This window comes from Crocuta crocuta, unplaced genomic scaffold (assembly GCF_008692635.1).
Source record: "Crocuta crocuta isolate KB4526 unplaced genomic scaffold, BGI_CrCroc_1.0 scaffold130, whole genome shotgun sequence".
Classification (NCBI taxonomy): Eukaryota; Metazoa; Chordata; class Mammalia; order Carnivora; family Hyaenidae; genus Crocuta; species Crocuta crocuta.
In genome coordinates this window covers 14800599-14822504 of record NW_027527920.1, presented here as the reverse complement: position 1 = coordinate 14822504, position 21906 = coordinate 14800599, and the positions used below count along the sequence as shown (strand labels likewise).

The 21906-nt window shown below is 35.9% G+C and overlaps 1 protein-coding gene across 1 annotated transcript in view; it reads right to left on the bottom strand.

Moving 5' to 3' along the window:
• The window catches only part of ADAM10 (ADAM metallopeptidase domain 10), a 132503-nt gene that overhangs the window by 45000 nt on the left and 65597 nt on the right, over positions 1-21906 (bottom strand). Inside the window, exon 5 of the mRNA XM_077747905.1 lies at positions 9338-9438. Coding sequence (XP_077604031.1) covers positions 9338-9438 — 101 coding nt within the window. The remainder of the gene's footprint in view (positions 1-9337; positions 9439-21906) is intronic.

Genomic DNA, 21906 nt, shown 5'->3' with positions numbered 1-21906 from the left:
GGCAGTGTAAATCCACTAGTATGTGCTTTTTTGAAAATTCTTTTGGCTCTTTTAGGTCCTATACATTTCAGCCTAACCTTCAGAATCAGTTTATCAATTACTAGATAAATCCCCACTAAGAGTTTGATAGGTGTTGCAATGACTCTACAGAACAACCTGGGGAGAATGGATATATTGAGTCTTCCAAACAATAAACACTATTTATTAAGATATTTTATTTTTCTTGGCAATGTTTTACAGTTTTCATATATATGTCTTGTGCATATTTTATTAAATTTATTCTAAGTATTTTTATATTCTTAATGATATTTTTGGATGTTTGGTTTTCTTTTAAGTTTATTTATTTTGAGAGATAGAAAGACAGAGTGAGAGAGTGTAGGGGAGAGGCAGAGAGACAGGGAGAGAGAGAATCCACACTGTCAGCTCAGAGCCCAATGCAGGACTCAAACTCATGAACCACAAGATTATGACCTGAGCCAAAATCAAGTCAGATGCTTAACCAACTGAGCCATACAGGCACCCCTATAGGGCTTTTAAAAATTTCATTTTCTAAATGTTCATTGGTAGTAAACAGAATACAACTGATATTTGCATATTGACTTTTTATCTATCCTGTGTCCTTGGAAAATTTACTTATTAATTTTATAACATTTCCTAGCTTCATTAGGATTTTCTAAGCATACTCTCAATTCACCTACAAAAAATGCAGTTTATTTTCTTTATAGTCTGTATGCCTTTCATTTCTTTTTCTTGCATAAGTATGCTACAACCATGATGTGCTATTTTATATATTGCTAAGTTTGACTTGTTAATATTTTAAGAAATTTTGCATATATATATTTATAAGGGATGTTGGTTTATAGTTTAGTTTTCTGGTAATGTCTTTGTCTAGCGTGGGTATCAGGGTAATGCTGGCCTGAAAGAATGTGTTAAGTTTTCCCTTTTCCTTTATTTTCTTAAGGGCTTTGGGTAAGACTGATATTATTTCTTAAACGCTTAGACTTAAAGGTGAAAGTATGGGGCCCTTGGTGGCTCAGTTGGTTAAGCATCCAACTGCATGATAGGCTCATGAATTCCAGCCCGGTATCAAGCTCTGTGCTGATGGCTGAGCCTGGAGCCTGCTTTGGATTCTGTGTGTGTGTGTGTGTGTGTGTGTGTGTGTGTGTGTCCTTCAAAAATAAACATTAAAAAGGTTTTTTAAAAAAGAGTGAAACTATATCTGGACTTGAATATTCCTTCATGGAAAATTACTAAGTATCAATCTAATCTCATTATATACACACCTACTATTCTATTTTTGCTTGTTTTTCTTAAATTGAACCTGTAAAGGAATTTGTCTATTAAGTTGCTGTTGAATCTATTGGCTTAATGTGCTGAAAATTTAAACTGTTAATGTGTGCAGTAATATCCCCTTTCATTCCTGACACTGTTAATTTGTTTTCTCTTTATTTCTTGATCAGACTAGCTCAAAGTTTATCAATTAGATTAATCTTTTCTACTGATTTTTCTCTTGTTTTATATTTATCATTGATATTTCTCTTACCTGTTGCTTTATTCCTCCTTAGATTTTAATTTGCACTTCCTAATCTAGCTTTTATTTTTTTTAAGGGAGAGTAAGTGGGGGAGAGGGGCCAAGGGAGGGAGAGAGTGAGGAACAGAGGGAGGGAAAGGGGGGGAGGAGGGAGAGAGGGAGAGAGGGGGAGAGAGGGAGAGAGAGAGAGAGTCAGTCTTAAGCAGGCTCCATGCTCAGAAGCCCAACAAGAGGCTTGATCCCATGACCATGAGATCACGCATGACCTGAGCCAAAATCAAGAGTCAAATGCTCAACCAACTAAGCCACCCAAGCTACCCTTCTTCTCTAGCTTTATAAGACAGAAGCTTATATGACTGATTTCTAGATCTTTTGTCTTTTCCCATATGATCATTTAAAACTTTACATTCTTTGTTGTTAGCAGATGATTAATGTGCATTATTCACTTCTTTGTGTAGACCTAAATTTCCATCCAGTACCTTTTTCTACCCAATGAACATCCTTTAGCATTTCTTGCATTTAAATTTTTCTTCAGTGGTTATTCAACTTAAGCTGAATCTAACAAATTTTATCATCTTGTGTTTCTGTTATCATTCACTTCAAATGTTTTCCAATTGCATTATTTAGATGTGACTTAATTTCTAAAAATTTTGGGATTTTCCAAATTTTTTATTACTGATTTCTAATTTAATTTCCTTGAGAGCTAAGAACTTATTCTATATAATTTCAATCCTTTTAAACTTACTGGGACTTATTTTGCAGCCTAGCATGTTAGCAAATGTTCACGTACACTTGTAAAGAATGTGTATCTGCTATTGTTGAGTGGAGAGTGTGTCAATTAGGTTGGGTTGGTTCAGAGTGGTACTCAAATATCCTATATCCTAACTGACTTTCTATCTACTTGCTCTATCAACTTATCAGTCAACTTGTCTACTCAGAAACAAGTGTACCTCTGATGATAATTTGTAAATTTTTCTATTCTTCCTTTCAGTTTTGTCAGTTTTTCCTTAAAATATTTCATAGCTCTATTACTAACTACACTATTAACTAATTTTTAGGATTATTTCTACTTGAAGTAAAGTGTCCCTCCTTGTCTATAGTAATATTCTGTAAACTGATACACATTCTTTGATATTAATATGGTTACTCTAACATTTTCTTTTTTTTTTTAATATTTTTATTTATTTCTAGGAGAGAGAGAGAGAGACAGCGTGAGCTGTCAGGGGAGGGTCAGAGAGAGAGGGAGTCACAGACCCCGAAATAGGCTCCAGGCTCTGAGCTGGCAGTCAGCACAGAGCCCGACGCGGGGCTCGAACCCACGAACCGCGAGATCATGACCCAAGCGAAAGTCGGACACTTAACCGACTAAGCCACCCAGGCGCCCCTCTAACATTCTTATCATGAGTGCTTGTATGATACATGTTTTGTTATACTTTTACACTGTGTCTTTACAGTGTAATTTTTTAATTTATTCATTTTTGAGAGACAGAGACAGAGTATGAGCAGGGGAGGGACAGAAAGAGGAGACAGAGAATCCAAAGCAGGCTCCAGGCTCTGAGCTGTCAGCACATAGCCCAACGCAGGGCTCGAACCCACAAACCGGGAGATGATGACCTGAGCCGAAATCAGACACTTAACTGACTGAGCCACCCAGGTGCCCCTGTGTCTTTATATTTAAACTACATTTCTTTTAGACAGATTTGGTCTTGCTTCTTTAATCATTCTTACCATTCAGCTTTTTAAATCAATGTGTGTAGTCCATTTACATGTAATATAATCATCAATATGGTTAGATTTAAAATTACCATCTTGGTATTTATTTTCTATTTGTCCCATATGTTCTTTGTTCTTTTTTTCTTTGTTTCCCTACCTTCTTTTGGATTAACTGAATACTTTAAATTACAGTTAATCCTTGAACAACCCAGGGATTAGGGATGCCAACCTCTCACACCGTTGAAAATCCACATATAACTTTTGACTCCCCCAGAACTTAAATTATCATAGCCTGCTGTTGACTAGAAGCTTACTGACAATATAACTAGTAAGTTAACATATATTTTGCATATTATGTATATTATGTATTATATTCTTATAATAAAGCTAATCAGAAGAGAAAATACATTTACAATGCTGTAATTTATGTACAGCATTTACAGAAAAAAATCTACAAATAAGAGGACTTGTGCCGTTCAAATCCATGTTGTCCAAGGGTCAACTGTACATAAGATTTCTTTATTGTCCTGTTAACTACATCTCCATTATTTTTTTCAGTGGTAACTCCAGGACAAGGGATATTTCTGTAAACATCTTTTTTTTTTTTTTTGACAAAATAAATTTTTATTGTCTAAACCAAAAAAAAAAAAAAAAAGGGAGGAGAGGATGTTTGCAACATACATAGCTAATTAAGGCTAGATATGTTATATGAACAAACACAAACTACAATGAAGCATTGATTACAAATTTTGAATACAAATTTTACCAAACTTTACAAAAGAGGAAAAACACTGACCAGTAAATATATAAAAATATATGAAAATATAAGCAAATATATGAAAATAACTAAGAACATGCATTCATTAGTAATCAAATTTCAATTAAAGTCTCAATGAGATATTACTGCATACACACCAAATTGGCAATTACTAGAACCTCTGATGATAGCAGTTGTTAGTAAAATTGTGAAGCAATGGAGAATCTCATTCATGACTAGTCAAGTTTAAATTGCTCAACTAAATTGGAAATTATTTTATCAGCATTGCATACTAAAATTTTAAAACTACTTGACTTGCAGTATAGCAGTACACAGAAGCAAAATGACTCCTATATATGTTCACCAGGCTGTATGTTCCTAAAAGGACTGATAATAAATACTGAAAACTTTTGGGCCACACTGTCTCTGTTAGAGCTACTCAACTCTACCAATTATAGTTCAAAGGCAGCCACAAACATTCATCTATGAATGGCTGTGGTTGTATTCCAAGAGAACTTTATTTACAAAAACAGGCAGCTGGCCCAAGGGCTGTAGTTTGCTAAGCTGCGCACTAGAGTGTCCAATATCCAACTTTTAAATAGCACAGTCTACCTGCCAAAATTATGCTGCTTCCTGTATAGTGTAAAAAACTTACAGCAATATACTTCCACTATTCCTCCTCCTATCCCGTGAGCTATTATCATAAATTTGGATTCTTTCTGTTATAAACTCATTTTACATTGTTACTATTTTAAATAATTATCTTCTTAAAGAAAATGCTTAAATGATAAAAATGTCTTTTATATTTTACCTATGTATTTACTATTTTATGCTCTTTACCTCTTTGTATAAATCTGCATTTTCACCTGGTATTCTTTTTCTACCTGAAAAACATCCTTTAACATTTCTTGCAATGTAAACCTCCTAGAAGCAAATTCTCTCAGCTTTTGTCTAAAAAAGATCTTTAACAGCACCCGCATGGTTCAGTCGGTTAAGCATCTGACTTCAGCTCAGGTTTTGATCTTGCGGTCCATGAGTTTGAGCCCCATGTGAGGCTCTGTGCTGACAGCTCAGGCCTGTCATTCCATATATGTCTTCAGTTTGCAATGTGTGATAAGCAGTCAACAGTTATTCTTACATTATTGCTCCCCTGTATGTAAACGTATCTTCTTTTCTATGGCTTTTTATTGTGACGGACTTTATTTTTAAGTAATTGCTACACTCAATATGTAGCTCAAACTCACAATCCCATGACTGCATGCTCCACCCATGGAGCTAGCCAGGTGCCCCTCTATAGCTGCTTTTCTGATTTTCTCATTTCCATTGATTTGATTTTAATATGTCCTGGTATAATTTTTATGTTTATCCTGCTGGAGTTTCACTAGCTTCTTAGGCTACGGATTAAAATTTTTCTCCATATCCTAAGATTCTGGAAACATTAATCTTTCAAGTATTTTTTCTACATTCCTTCCTCCTTGGACTCCAAATTTTTTTCCTGTGGTTAGATTTGAATTGTTTCTATTCTTCTATTGTCCCTTATTCAAGTTTACTCATGTTATCTTCTGCAATAACTTATTTGCTCTTAAGTCTATCCATTAAACTTTCCAATTCAGAAAACATACTTTTCATAGTTTGTAAGTTACATTTGGTTCTTTATTATAATTTCTATTCTCTCCTGTTTGTTTTCATGTTTTTCTATAATTCTTTGAACATATTAATAATACTTATTTTTATTTTTTTTAATGTTTTTTATTTATTTTTAGGAGAGAGAGAGAGAGACAGCGTGAGCAGGGTAGGGTCAGAGAGAGAGGGAGTCACAGACTGAAACAGGCTCCAGGCTCTGAGCTGGCAGTCAGCACAGAGCCCAATGCGGGGCTCGAACCCACGAACCGTGAGATCATGACCCAAGAGAAAGTCGGACGCTTAACCGACTAAGCCACCCAGGCGCCCCTAATAATAGTTATTTTAAAGTCCTTGTGTGCTAATGCCTTTAATTTTTGGTTCTGTTTCTGATCATTTTCATCTTTTTATCATCTAGTAATATTTTTTGAATGTTAGACATTCAAATGTAACATTACTAGATATTTACATTGTTGTGTATCTGTATGCTGTGTCCTCTTTTAATAAATATTGAGTTTTATTTTGACAGGGAATTAATTTAATCACTTTGACCTTTTTCAAGCTTGGTTTTCCAGCTTAATAAAGGCAGGCTTGAAGTAGTCTTTATTCCAGTGTGAGATCAAGCTACTCCTAGCACGTCTTGGGATCTCGACCAAGTGTAATTCCTTAGAGCTGTTCAATTTATACTTTCTTTAGTAGTTTGTCCTTCTCTAGTAGCTGTCTATTAGAATCTCACCCTGTGCATGCACAGATTAGTATTCAGCAAAACTCAAGGCAACCTCTGTCCAGATACCTGGAGCTTCTTCTCAGTGTAATACTCTCTGAGAGTCTGCCCTGAGTCCAGATACCTCACCCTTACTATACTTTGCCTTGTCTCTTCAACTCAGCAAGACTGCTATGTACTTTTTATTCTTCTTGAGATCCCCTTCCTCTGTGCCATACCTAAAATTTTGCCACAAGTACAAAAAAAAAAAAAAAAAAAAAAAACTANAAAAAAAAAAAAAAAAAAAAAATCTGGGAATCTGGGAAATCACAGAGAGATTTAGCCTCTCTCAGGGGTCTCAATCTTCCTTTGCCTCCTTCACTGCCTGAGTGACAAATTGTCCAACGTTTGAAAACAATTCTTTCATATATTTTGTTCAGTGCAGTCTTTCATATATTTTGCAGGTAGTCTAGTTGGAAATCAGTTATTCCATCACAGCTGTAAGGAAAATCTCTACTTACTTTTTCCACCAAGAGCTTCAAAGTTTTCATTTAGACGTTTAATACTTTAATATATCAGGATTTTATACATGATGTGAGATGGAGACCTGACTTCATTTTTTTCCAAATAGACATTTTTTTCTGGCTCCAATTATTCAGGGATCTCTACTTTTCCACACTGATTTGAGATTCCACCTCCACTATTGAACAAAGTTTCACACATTTATGGTTCTCTTCCTGAGTATTCAATCTTATTCCACTGGTCAGCCTGTTCATCCTATGCTAATATCACACTCTTAATTATTATAATAAATCATAAAATCTTTCAGAGTAAATCTTTTTCCTGCTTACAGTCTTTAGGTGGTCCCTACTTCTTCTTGGCCTTTACTTTTCTGTATAACATTCTCAACCAATCATGTGGTGTGAACAACCCTGTTGTAATTTATATTGGAAATGCAGTGAACCTACAAATCAATGTCGGTAAAATTGATATTTTTATAATATGAGGTATTATTTTCCACAAATATGGTATATCTCTTTTATTTAAAATCAATCTTCTTTAACATTTCTTCCAAAGTTTTACAATTTTCCTTATTTAAGCCTTATAACCCTTTGTTACACTGTTTCTTCAATACATGATATTCCTGATACTATTATTAATGATGTCCTCTCTTTCATTACATTTCTGGTAATCTACTGTTGATATAAAGAAATGCAACCTACTTTGTTGCATCTAGCCACTGCTAAACCCTTATATTTAGCAATCTATAGTCTTGTCCTCACTATCCACATTGTCAATACCTTAGTATAGGCCACTATTCTCAACTGAAACAACTTCTAATTAGGCTCCCAGGCTAATCTTGCACTCCATCCTGGAGTTAAAAATTATTTTGTTTTTAAAACTTGTTATTTTTAAGTAATCTCTACACCCAACATGGGGCTCAAACTCATGACCCCAAGATCAAGAGTCACATGTTCTTCCACTCTTCTGACAGAATCAGCCAGGTGTCCCTGAAATTAAAAATTCTTTACTGGTTTTGCTATCTCTCCTTTGTATACACTATTCCTCCTGTCTTCCTATCTCTTTTTGTCAATCTAATTTCTCCTTTTTCTTTTAGTTTCTGATTACTGTCCTCAAATACTTCCTAGACTAAATTAACTATTCCTTTTATGCTTAATCCTCTTCTATCTCTTATCACCCTCAATTGTTTCTGTCTCCAATTAAACTACAATTGACCCTTGCACAACTCCTTCACTGGTCTGAACTGTGTGAGCCCATTTATATGTGGATTTTTTCCCATACATAAACTACGGTTCTATAAATGTATTTTCTCTTCCTTCTCATTTTCTTAATAACATTTTTTAAATCCAGTTTACTTTATTGTAATAATACACCATATGATCATATAACATACAAAGTACATTAATCAACTATTTGTGTTATCAGCAAGGTATCCAATCAACAGCAGGCTACTAGAAGTTTTGGGGGAATCAAAAGTGACACGTGGATTTTCAATTGTACAAGGGTTGGCACTCCTAATCACCATGTTGTTCGAGGGTCAAGTTGTATTAACTTTTTGAGAACGAGCTTTTATCTTCATTTCCACATATTCCCAGACCTACCAGTCTCTAGCACATGGTAGAAGACTGATACACAATTGTTCAACAAATGCAAAAATAAATTCTCACTTATACTTGAAAGATCTCCTGACATAGAATTGTTTGTGCCACTCACTATGCAGATCAAGAAACACACAAATCTGCATTTGTGACTCAAGAAACTCAAGGAACATTACCCTATCTTACTACTTTTAGAAGGATGCCAAAATACATAGTAAATGTTTAACCTAAAAATAATTTTTCATTTTGAATTTGTGTTTTGAATAACTATTTTTAAGAAGGTCAAAAAAAGTTTAAAAAAAAAAAAAAAAGTCAATGGAGCACCTGAGTGGCTCAGTCAGTAAAGTGAACACCTCAGGTCATGATCTCAAGATCTGAGGGTTCAAGCCCTATGTCAGGCTCTGTGCTGACAGCTCAGAGCCTGGAGCCTGCTTCAGATTCTGTGTCTCCCTCTCTCTCTGTTCCTCCCAGACGCGTGCTCTGTGTTTCTCTTTCAAAAAGAAACATTAGGGGCGCCTGGGTGGCTCGGTCGGCTAAGCATCCGACTTTGGCTCAGGTCCTGATCTCATGGTTTGTGGGTTCGAGCCCCGCATTGGGCTCTATGCTGACAGCTCAGAGCCTGGAGCCTGTTTCAGATTCTGTGTCTCCCTCTCTCTCTCTGGCCCTCCCCTGCTCATGCTCTGTCTCTCTCAGTCTAAAAAATAAATAAATGTTAAAAAATTAAAAAAAATAAACATTAAAAATTTTTAAAAGAAGTTTTAACTTAAAAAATACTATTTCTCCACAGTGGCATACATCTTTCAGAAATTCTAGAACATAATGTTTTTAATGCAGGAACACATGCCCAAGATTATTTCCATTTCTTAAATGCAAGCTAGCATTAAAATCCTTACCTGTGTTACTTCCTCTACACCAGTCATCTGGTACTTCCTCATCCTTTCAAATACTGAATGATCTGCACAGCCCCCCTGTGGACCATATTTATGGGGATAGTCTAAAACACAAAGAAGTAATGTCATTACTATCACATGTTTAGATGTTACAAATTATCTGATAAGTTAAAAAAAAAAACTGTCATAATTCATGAAAGGCACCAATGCTTACTGAGCATTCTCATTTTAAAACCCAGCAGATTTGTAAGTTCTCCCTCAATAAAATATCACTGGTCTCTAGATTTTGGTTATATAGATGGTTTGTGAATTCTAAAAAAGAACAGTAATATAAAGTTAACTTTCCCAACCTTTCCGGCTTCAGATATATAGAGTATGTTAATACTGTAATGTACATCATTTTGTAATTTATAATGTTCCCTCCAAACACATTAAATTTCATATGCTGCAAATGTACACCTACGCTGAACTACAGTTAGACTAATATAATATTCCATTGGCTTGAATTCTTTCAACGAATACCAGCTGGACTCAAGGGAAAGTGATCTAGGAACACGCTTGATGGCATAATAAAATCAGACTGAGTTTAAATTTCTTTAATGTGTAATTCAAGTGAATGCTTAGTAGCCAATAACAATTTTATCATCATTTGTTTTTCCTTTATAATTAAGCAGTGATTAGTTTACTTTTAACTGGATTGGTTCTATTTCCAGAGAGCTGTTCCATTTTAGTTTAGTCATTTAAATGTTTACTCCATTCTCTCAAATTTCACATACTTCTCTCTTCTTGGGGTTCTCCTTATTCATGAACATGTTTCAAAATTTAATCAAGTTACCATAATTAAAAGAAAATAAATATACGAAGACATGGGTGAAAGGGGAAGCACTGAAAAGTCCTTAAGTGATTTAAGATATAATACACAGAATTGTAATTAGAAATACTACAGCTAAGTTTCTTTAGAAAATTGAGAACCTTGGGTGCCTGGGTGGCTCCGTCAGTTAGGCATCTGACTCTTGATTTTGGCTTAGGTCATGATCTCATGGTCTGTGAGATGGAGCCCTGCGACAGACTCTGCACTGACAGCCTGGAGCCTGCCTGAGGTTCTCTCTTTCCCTTCCCTCCTCAGGTTCTTTCTCTCACGATAAATAAATGAATGTTAAAAAAAAAAAAATCTAGAGCCTATAGTGGATACTAGTGGCCTCTTTCTTTGGAAATACTAATTACTATTTTTTCAAATTCATTTAAATTCTAGTTAGATAACATATAATGTAATAATGGTTTCAGGAGTAGAATTCAGTGATTCATCACTTACATATAACACCCAGTGCTCATCATAATACAATACAAATTTAAACTGGCAGTTAAGAAGTACAGGTATGGACAACTTACATATACTGTTATTAATAACTCTGACTTAAACTTTAAATTGGTTTTTTATTAGAGGTCAAGGCTGCAAAAGCTGTAAAATTCCAATCAATAAATGAGAAATGGTAGACTTAAAGAAGTACCACTTTATAACCTCACATGTATAAAGTGATTTAGGTAAGGATCATCAATGGATACTAAAACCATTAGGTGAAAGATGTGAGGTAACAGGATATTCATAGTCTCTGAAAGTACCACCCCATAAATTACTTATTAATTACAAAGGGAAAAGATATCTTCACAGTGAAGATATGGTAATTATCACTTCATTTACCTAGTGATGAAGCTAAGCACTACCAGTAGTAGAAAGATGTGTGCCTCTTAACGTGATGCAATAAGGAATGCCCAGCTTTCCCTCTATAATATTCTTGACAAAATATGTCCACTGAATCTAATCATAAATAACCAGACACACCAAAATGCAGAATATCATATAAGTCACTGACCTAGAGATATGTAAAAAACAGAAATGTCATTTAAAGGGAAAAAAACAAAACAGAAAAAACTGAGAACTAAGGGTGGGGGAGCCTGGCAATTAAGACACTAAAAAAGACCTAATAAACAAATGCCAAAAAGGCATTTTTAGTACAACTGAAGAAATTTTATTCTAGACTGTACAGTATATGATATTATTAAATTAATGTTAAAATTTTTAGGGGTGAAACACTACTGTAGCTATTGAGGAAAATGTACATATTCTTAGGGAATGTGTGTTTTAGGGGCTGTATTTAAGTTTGAAATTTTCAAAATAAAATTAGGACTAAAAGGCTGCAATATTGTTGGAACAAATTTAAGTGATTTCAAACTAACACAACTGAAGGCTAAATGAGAAAAAAATTAATATGTATATTATTTTACCATTTCAAAGGTTGGCTGTGGGAAAGTAAAAATATAATACCATCCAAAATATACCTTATAAGAATCTACCACAAAGGCTTAAAAGTTTTATTATATGAATATGCCCAGATTTTAAATTCTCGCCTTTTAGAAGATTTGGGGTTATTACCACCACAATAGCATCTTCTGATACTATAATTTTAACCTGAAAATATCCCAATGAGCTTTGCCCAGATTCTTAGTGGAATCTAACTTGCCTGAACCACCAGATGAAGAAGTTCCTCTATACCAAGAACACTCATTCTAATAAGTAAGGAAAAATTCGACAGGCATACTCATAGACGGGTTTATACATATACTTAAGCACCTTTTTCAGTTAACAGAATTTAGACCCCTTGGAATTTTGCTACTTACTTTAATTGTTATTATAAAGCCAAGTTCAGAGTTGGATACTATTTATAAATCCATAATTTTGTGCTATTTTGTTTTACTCTCATACTAGAGACAGTCCAGTCTATAGTAACTAAGAACGTGGACTGATTCTTTGGCTTAGTTTTCCCTTAACTCATAGCTAAGGAAATGGTTTATCTAAGATAACAGTGTGTGTGAGGAGGAATCCTTTTGCTGACCCTGGCAGCAACTAGGCAGGTAAGTAAAAATGTGCTCATAGTTACTGATACACAAAATATTTTGCCATATAAAATGGATGAAACTATACATTTTCAAAAGCTTAGTTTCTGTTCCAGTGTGATAAGCAACCAACTTATGGTTCAATTAGTACGTTACGTTATTTTTCCATTAACGGGTCAGTTTGTGTTGGCCTAATTTAGATTTGTTTATTATGTCAGTATTTAAGTAAATAAGAATCTATTTTACCACTTACCTTAGGCTACTTTAAGTTCAATGAAATAAATGTATATTTACCAGCTGATGAAATTCTTACAGTTGTTAGACATCTCCCAATACACACACACAAGAGCTACTTTGACCCCTGAAACTAATATAACATTGTATCTGAACTATAAATTAAAATTAAAAACTCTAAAAAACCATTTTAAACTATAGTTCTGATTTATCATAATATATCTTAAAACCGTCTTAATAAGTCCCAGATCCAAATTGCTATCACTCACACAGAGACATGACACAGACACACGAGCATGGACAATGATGACCCCACTACCAAATAAAAACCTATTGAACTTAGTCCTTCAAAAGACAAACCCTGTGATTAAATCATTGCAATCAATTTTCAAGAACTTTCCCTAAATGTCTACCATACTTGGTCTCCCCATCCTGCATGCCTCACCACTACCAGAAGGAAAGGAAAGGGGAAGGGAAAGGGGAAAAGGGAGAGGGGAGGAAAGGAGAGGGGAGGGNGGAGAGGAAGGGAGAGGAAGGGAGAGGAAGGGAAAGGAAGGGAAAGCAAAGGAAAGGAAAGCAAAGGAGAGGGCTCGGGGAATGGGAGGACAGGGAAGGAGAAAACGGGGGGAAACTGAAGGAAACTAAGGGAAAGGAAAGAAAGAAGAAGGAGGAAAGAGAAAGAAAAAGAGAGAGAGAAAGAAAGAGAGAGAGAGAGATAATCAGGGCAGAGGGAATAATTTGTTTACCAATATACATAAACTTCCCAAAAGCCCTTCATATCAGTTTGTCACTTAACCAATAAAAAATGTATACAATTATTCAAAATTTTTATTTGAAAAAGCAATTTTATAGGGCACCTGGTTGAGCGTCCAAATTTGACTAAGGTCATAATCTCATAGTTCTCAGGTTCAAGCCCCACATTGGGTTCACGGATGTCCACACAGAGTCTGCTTTGTACCCTCTGTCTCCCCCCTGCCCCTCCCTAGCTCACACTCTCTCAAAAATAAACATTAAAAATAATAAACAATTTTACTCTTGGCTTAGTTTGGCAGCCACTGACCAACAAATCCTCATTATACTGTGTACAAAGGAAGACTGAATTTCCCAGCTCCATTTCAAGTTAGGTGTGACATATAACCAAGTTCAAGTTGAAGGAATGTGAGCAGTATGGAACTGCACTAGCCGGGATCCTCCATATTCTTTTCACCTGAATGACTGGTGGATGATACCCTGGAAACAACATGAAATAAAGTACCCCAGATTCCTGGGGTGCCTGAGTGGTTAATTGGGTTAAGCAGCCAACATTGACTCAGGTCATGGTCTCACGGTAGGTGAGTTCGAGTCCTGCATCTGGCTCTGTGCTTCGGATTCTGTCTCCCTCTCTCTCCGCCCCCTGCCCCTCTAGCTTGTGTTCTCTTCTCTTTCTCTCTCTCAAAAATAAACATTAAAAAAAAAAAAGAAGTACCTCAGAATCCTAAATTACTTTTTGAAGAAAAGCTGCCTAATGAGGAATACTCACATTACACTGTTATAGTTTAATGAATTTTAATGCATTCTGTCACTGAATATGGGGGCAATCTGGTCCTGTAGTTAGTAGTGCTTTAATACACAGTGAAAATGTTTGTCAAGGAAAACAGAACACTTCATTTATACCTGCTCTCCAATGATACATAGCAAATTTTTCCAATCACAGACAGTACCAAAATAATCTTAGACTAGCATATCGGAAATTCTTTAGCAGTGTTTGTATTTATTGTCATTTAAAAAATTTTTTTTTAATGTTTTTTATTTATTTCTGAGAGATATACCGCATGAGCAGGGGAGGGTCAGAGAGAGACCAGATACAGAATCTGAAACAGGCTCCAGGCTCTGAGCTAGCTGTCAGCACAGAGCCTGACGTGGGGCTCCAACCCACGAACCATGAGATCATGACCTGCACCAAAGCCGGACACTTAACTGATGGAGCCACCCAGGTACCACTCTATTGTCATTTTCTGAATGTATTCATTTATAACTAGTTTTCACTTATCCCCAGTCAGAACTTTTGCCAAAAAATCACCATATAGTTAAACTGAAGACTGATACTCACAGTATAGTAATAATTCCATCTTTTAACTAAAAATAAAGCTCGTAAACCCTGTAACACCCAGATAAAACATTTTACACGCTTAGAGAAATGTGCTATTATCACTGTTCAAAGAGTTTTTTCAAGATTTACTCAATGCAAGATTTTCAGTTTTAAAAAGCAAAAGAGCTGTGAAGCTTGTTAGCAATGTGGTTATAAGTCCACTACATGACAAATATGTGAAAATAACAATTCTGTTATATATAATTTATATATATTATAAACAATTTAGTTCTACTAAAATACTTCAAGATATAAATCAGTTGTTAAGCCTGATACTATTCAAATTTGAGAAACAAATATAATCTGATCATAATAGAAATTAGGATTTACTTCCATTCAAAACACACTAAGAAATATATTTTGAATCTGTTTCTACACAGCTACTACAAAGTATTTCTGGAAGAGAGAATTTAAACTTCCAAACATGTGAACCAGTAAATATGCATGGCATTTAAATGGGTTATCTTACTGAATTCAGAAACAAAACAAAAAATATCCCTGTTTTAAATAACTGTAACATCATTTTCTTAAATATAATGATAAGGGAAACCAAAGAAGAATATACATGTCTGATTTATATATATCCAGCAGTCCCTATTATATAGTAATCTAGTAAAATATAAATACTTTCCAGATATTAGACGCATTGACCCTCGTCACCAATACATTGCCACTGATGCTGGGCACTTGAACATTAAGATTAAGGTAAGCAGGGGTGCCTGGGTGGTTCAGTTGATTAAGCATCTGACTTTGGCTCAGGTCATGATCTCATGGTTTGTGAGCTCAAGCTCCGCGTAGGGCTCTGTGCTGACAGCTTAGAGCTGGGAACCTGCTTTGGATTCTGTGTCTCCATCTCTCTCTGCCCTTGCCCCCTCACACTCCATCTCTCTCTCTCAAAAATAATTAAACATTAAAAAAAATTTTTTTTAAGGTTAAAGTAAGCAAACAAGTACTGCCTAATGAGTATCTCATCTATTTGATAAAATACATAAAGCTAATATACTTTTAGACATAAACAAACATATATAGGTGTACACACACACGTACATATTTGTGACACTATCTATGTAGCTGATATTAGGGTAGATTTCGTTCTACCATTCCTCCACAATCAGAAGTCAAACACATATTGGGGCACCTGGGTGACTCAGTCGGTTAAGTGTCCAACTTCAACTCACTTCATGATCTTGCAGTTTGTGAGTTCAAGCCACACATCAGGCTTTGTGCTGACAGCTCAGAGCCTGGAGCCTGCTTTGGACTCTGTGTCTTCCCCCTCTCTCTCTGCCCCTACCCTGCTCATGTTCGGTCTCTCTCAAAAATAAAACACGTATTTTTAAAAAATTTTTTAAAGAAGTCAAATAAATACTAGTATAATAGCACACCATCTATAGGCTAACATCAGCAGCAGTTGAAAGGAAGCCAGCAGAAACTTAAGAACATGTCCACCACCTAGCAGGCCATCATTCCCCAGGGTGAAAGGACGGCCTATATGGGGTGCCTGGGTGGCTCAGTCGGTTGAACATCTGGCTTCGGCTTAAGTTATGATCTCACGGTTTGTGGGTTCGAGCCCCATGTCGGGGTCTGCATTGACAGCTAGCTGAGAGCCTGGAGCCTGTTTTCAGATTCTGTGTCTCCCTCTCTTCCTGACCTTCCCCTGGTCACACTGTCTCTCTCGCTCAAAAATAAATAAAATATTAAAAGAAAATTTAAAAACAAAAAGAAAGGACAGCCTCTGGTAGATCACTCTGTCTCATCACACCTTCAATAAGTTGCAGTTGCTGGAATCAAAAGAATATCTATGTTTCAGAAAATCATGATTCTCCTCTGATCCATCACCTAGCAAAGGTCAAGAGACTCCTGCAGTATTGTCCAGCTCCACCAGGAGGGCTCCAGCAAGAATCAAGGGGGAACCCAAGAACTCTTCCTGTTTTACAGAAAACATTCCCCTGCCCCTCACATCTCTGAACACTCGTAACTATCTACCACTTTCTGCCTTAGGACCCAAGGACCATTCTCATTGTGACCCAGCTTTTATAATCATGAGACTATACCATCAACCACTCTAACTCATTATAGGTATTTCCTGCTCCCCGGGTCACCACTTCCTTTATTTCCTTATTTTTACCTCTTACCTCATTGTCACTCTCTAACATCATCCCAACATAATTCTTAATGACTTCAACATTACTGTTGATGGTCCTTCTAGTACACTTACCTTTTCTCCAATGATCTTCTCCTACCTGAAGTTCTCACTTATACAGTAATTCTTCTGAACCTAATAACTAAACCTAATAACTGAAATCCATCTTGAACCTAATAACCGAAACCCATTTATAATTTCAACTTGCACATCCTACTTTCTTTCCACCAGTTGTCCTTTCAGAACATTCCCTCCAATAATTCTGCAACACTACTAAGACCTCTCAATCTACCAATGTTAACACCTTATTCACTATCAATGAATATTCTCTTTCTTCTGTTTATTCAGCTTAAATCCAATAGTCAATTATTATCCTAATTACTTCACTGCACTGGCTTAAAACTTTCTTTCCCTCCCCAATCCCAACTCTCAACCAAATCCTGTTTAAAATGAACTTTCTGTCGGGATAGAAGGTACTTACTTAAACATCATAAAAGCCATCTATGAGAAGCCCTCAGCTAACATCATCTTCAATGGGGAAAAACTGAGAGCTTTCCCCCTGAGATCAGGAACACAACATGGATGTCCACTATCACCACTGTTGTTTAACCTAGTGCTGGAATTCCTAGCATCAGCCATCAGACAACAAAAGGAAATAAAAGGCATCAGAATTGGCAAAGAAGAAGTCAAACTTTCACTTTTCACCGACGACATGATACTCTACATAGAAACCCCATCAGACTCCACCAGAAGCCTAGTAGAACTGATCCATGAATTCAGCAAAGTTGCAGGGTACAAAATCAATATACAGAAATCAGTTGCATTTTTATATACCAGTAACAAAGAAACAGAAAGAGAAATCAAGAAACTGATCCCATTCACAACTGCACAAAACACCATAAAATACCTAGGAATAAACCTAACCAAAGATATAGGAGACCTGTATGATGAAAACTATAGAAAACTTATGAAGGAAATAGAAGAAGACACAAAGAAATGGAAAAACATCCCATGCTCATGGATTGGAAGAATAAATATAGTTAAAATGTCATTACTACCCAAAGCAATCTACACATGTAATGNCCCAGACTTTAGCCTCTACTAAAAAGCTGTCATCAAGACAGTATGGTACTGGCACAAAAACAGACACATAAAGCAATGGAATAGAATTGAGAACTCAGATTTGGACCCAAAAGTGTACAGCCAACTAATCTTCAACATNGATGGATGTGGGGGGGAGGGGGGATGGGCATGGAGGAGGGCACTTGTGGGAATGAGCACTGGGTGTTATATGGAAACCAACTTGACAATGAACTATTTAAAAAAAAAAAAGAATAAAAGTAAAAAGTAAGCTAAAAAAAAAGAAAGCAGGAAAAAAGAATCACAGAATTCTGTGATTCTTGACTTACCCTAGGTAAATGTTTTTATATGTTGTTGGGTTGCACATTTTAAATAATTTACCTGGCTAAGTTCACATATAATTTATGTGACTATATTCATAATGGTCTGGAGTTTATTCATGATGGTTTTATCTGGCTCTCTTTTCTTGGTAATAACTGCTCTCATGAAATTAATTGGTTAAAAAAAAAATAAATAATAAAATGAACTTTCTACCTACACCCCTGCAACTGAATGGGCCTAGAAAAAGTGGGTAACTATAAAGATTCTCACTCAAAAATCTTAATCTGTAACCCTTAGCAGCTCCTCTATGCTACCTGGCATTGATACTATATTTTCAGAGTCTATTGTCAATCCTATTTACCCAGTTAACTGTAGGTACTCATTCCTTTGCCACATGAGTAGCAGCAATAAAACTGACCATGCCAGCTGAAACTATACAAAGTATGATCTTCTAATCACGGGGAAAATTACAATTGTTCCCAACTTTTAAAATAGTTAAACTCTCAATACTAAAACTATTATTTATAAATGTACTGGAGAATGAAAATAATAAAACTATTATTTAGTATACCATACTTTAAAACATTAGAAATATGAAGAATTACAATCTCTAAAAGAAAAATGTAGTGTTTTATTTCTTTATAAATTGTATTTCATATATTATCAACTAGAGATACACCCTTTTGAAAGTTTGATATTTAGAGTAAAAAAGGTATTTCCAAAGCAACTAAACAGTATTTACATATGTTTCAAATTCTGTCAGCACAAAACTGTCCCAATAGGAAAAAAAATGAAGGATAAAATTTTCCCTACAGACTTTCAAAACTTCTAAAAGACCCTATTTTCCCTGGTCACCACATTAACTATGAAAATGGACAAATGACATTTTCCCTCTAAAATTACTGACAATATAATCCCCATTTCTAGAAAAAGCCTTTGTTCAACTAATGAATAAGCCCTCATTGTGGTGCTAAATCATAGGATGCACTGTAGTTCCCCTGAAAAGGCCAAACAGCATATTCTTTCACAAAGAATGAATCATTGGTGTAGAATATTCAGCCTATTTAAAACAAAGATCAGCTTTAAATCTATTGCCTTTCTTCCAGTTCTTTTGTATGCCAACCTCTTGCTTTTGTTTTGCTGTAGGAGGGACAAATATAAATAATACATATATTGTGATGCCACCTCAAGCAGGAAACCGTTCTGGTTAACTCTCAATCATCCACTCCAGGAAGAGGAAAACATTTACTGTTCAGATTCTCTGTCCAATAGAACTAGTACATAAAACACCCACTGCTTACTACGTCCCAACTAGAGTAGACCTTACATCCTCACTGTTCCCAGTAAGGCTTCCCCTACCTCAGTGTGACTGGCAGGTTAGAATTTTGACTGCGGGGATATCTTAGTAGGTTAGGCATCAGACTCTTGGTTTTAGCTCCGGTCATAATCACAGTGAGATCAAGCCCCGCTTCGGGCTCCTTGCTGATAGCACGGAGTCTGCTTGGGATTCTCTCTCTTCCTCCCTGTCTGTCCCTCCCCTGTTCATGTGCTGGCGTGTGAGGGTGTACTCTCTCACTCGCTCGCTCAAATAAATAAACTTTGAAATTTTTTTTGATTGCAAAACCAAGGCCTTATTTTTTTTTACCCTAGAAGTCAAAAACTTTGGTGTAATGTCTCCATTAACATGCTATAAATTACCAAATCCAATGAAATAGTTTAATTTTAATTATACTAATGGAATTTAAAACAGACTCCATAGACAAACAATGAACAAAAAGCTGTTTTGTTAATTTCTGAAGGGTAGGTGGGTAGGGTCCTTGCCCACAAAAATGCCATTGATTCCCAAAGTTGCCAAAAACCAACAAGGATTCACTGAGGGAGAGTTAAAAGGGAAAGTAGGCAATTTTTTTCTTTTAGAACAGAGGATGAGTTTGGAGGAATAAACGAATAGCTGGAACGGACCCCAAGTGTCCTTTCTTCTTCTAACTCCAGTGGATACAAGTCCCTTTCTCCCAAATATCCCATCCCCATTCCCCACATCCAGTCTCTATTTGGGGAGGGTGGGGACAGCATGGTAAGAAGGGCATAGTATGAATGTTCCTGGGAAAGAAAGGAAGCTGAAGATGGTCCCCTTTTCCACATATACTCACAATACTCATCTCCCAGGAAACAGAGATGGGATGCTGAGGCAAGCATGTCCTTTCCCATCCCTGGTTTTTCAGAAGAAAGGGTTAATGTTGGGGGCCAAGCAGATCATGGGCATCAGGTCAGGAGGAGACCTGATCAATTATATTATTCAGGCATTATTGCTGTATTATTCTGATCAATTATAAAGAGAATCACTAAACTCCAGACTCTAAGGTGCATTAGGGAAGACCCTCTGTGTCCACAGTATTTGAAAATATCTTGTACAAATCAGACACTCAAATAATGTTAACAAATAAATTAATCACATGTCAACCACACTCAAATTTTTAAAATAATTAATCATTAAGCCCATAAGACTTAACAATTGAAACATGTATTGAAAACTTGTCACATACCGATTTAACATAACCATAATTTCCATTTATTCAGTCTGGGATACAGAAAATGGGTGAGTCCAGGCCAAAGAAGATGCCAGTTTCATTCATTTTCTGACGTCCTTGACCTATGGCAGCTAAAACCAATTATCATCAGCCAAAGCAATAGCTATCCTTATCCTGTCTTCAGAGATTCTTTTCTCTATGTTCAGGGTTCAGACCAAATGCCATCTGCCCTACGAAGTATTCCTAAGTATCCCTAAGGTTCCCTCAGTGTGTACTCGGTGCTCTGATGACATTTTGGTTAAGCATTTATCACATTCTTACTCTATTACTGACTGGGAAATTCCCCTGAAGGATTTTCTTTTAAAGTCTTAATCCTTCCTATACATTCACATATCAACAAACATTTGTTGAATTTAACTTTTCAGTCAGCAGCTAGTTTCCATTCCTCTTCAAAGGACCTATAAACTGCTGACTCTAATAACCTCTTTTTGACTTTCATTCCACCTGAAATAACTAGGAACTGCCTGCCACTTAAAATTGTTTCTACATGAAGGTGTGCTCTAAATCACAAACTAATTTAGAGATTCACTACAAAATACAACCTGTTTAAAATTAGGGCATGTATGTACATAAATTTCCTAATTGTAGGTCAATGTTATTTTTAATTGCATTAATTTCTTTACAAAACAAGTAATGAGAAAAAAATAACTATAAGTTACCAAACATCAGCAATACAAGAATAAGCAGACACAGGGTACACATCCTCAGAGAACTTACAGTCTAGTTGGGTGTTAGACATATAAACAAGAATCCATTTAAATTCACCAAGTGTTAGGTGTTGCCGCAATTATCCACAGTTAATAAATGGTTAAATATTGGTTGAATTTAATTTACTCATCCAGTCAACAGGTGTTTTCCTTCCATGCCTCTTCTCAAAGGTCTAACATATGGACAACTGACCTGTAAAATGCTGGACTCAAAACACAGTAAGGACTCACCAAAACATAAATGGCAGTAAAGAGAGGACACCCAGAACTGAAGGGCCAGAAAAGAATTCTAAGAGATTATTTCTGAAAGGCCTTTTGAAGGATGAGTATTGGTTTGGGGGGAAAAGAATCTATAAAATGAGTGTTCCTTCTACTCTCTTGTTTCTACAAGGTTCATCTTAAATTTCCAAAATGTCTCCTTTCTAGAGCTGAGGTAATAGACCAAGCCATTAAAAGTCCTTATATTTATTTCATCCTCTTGT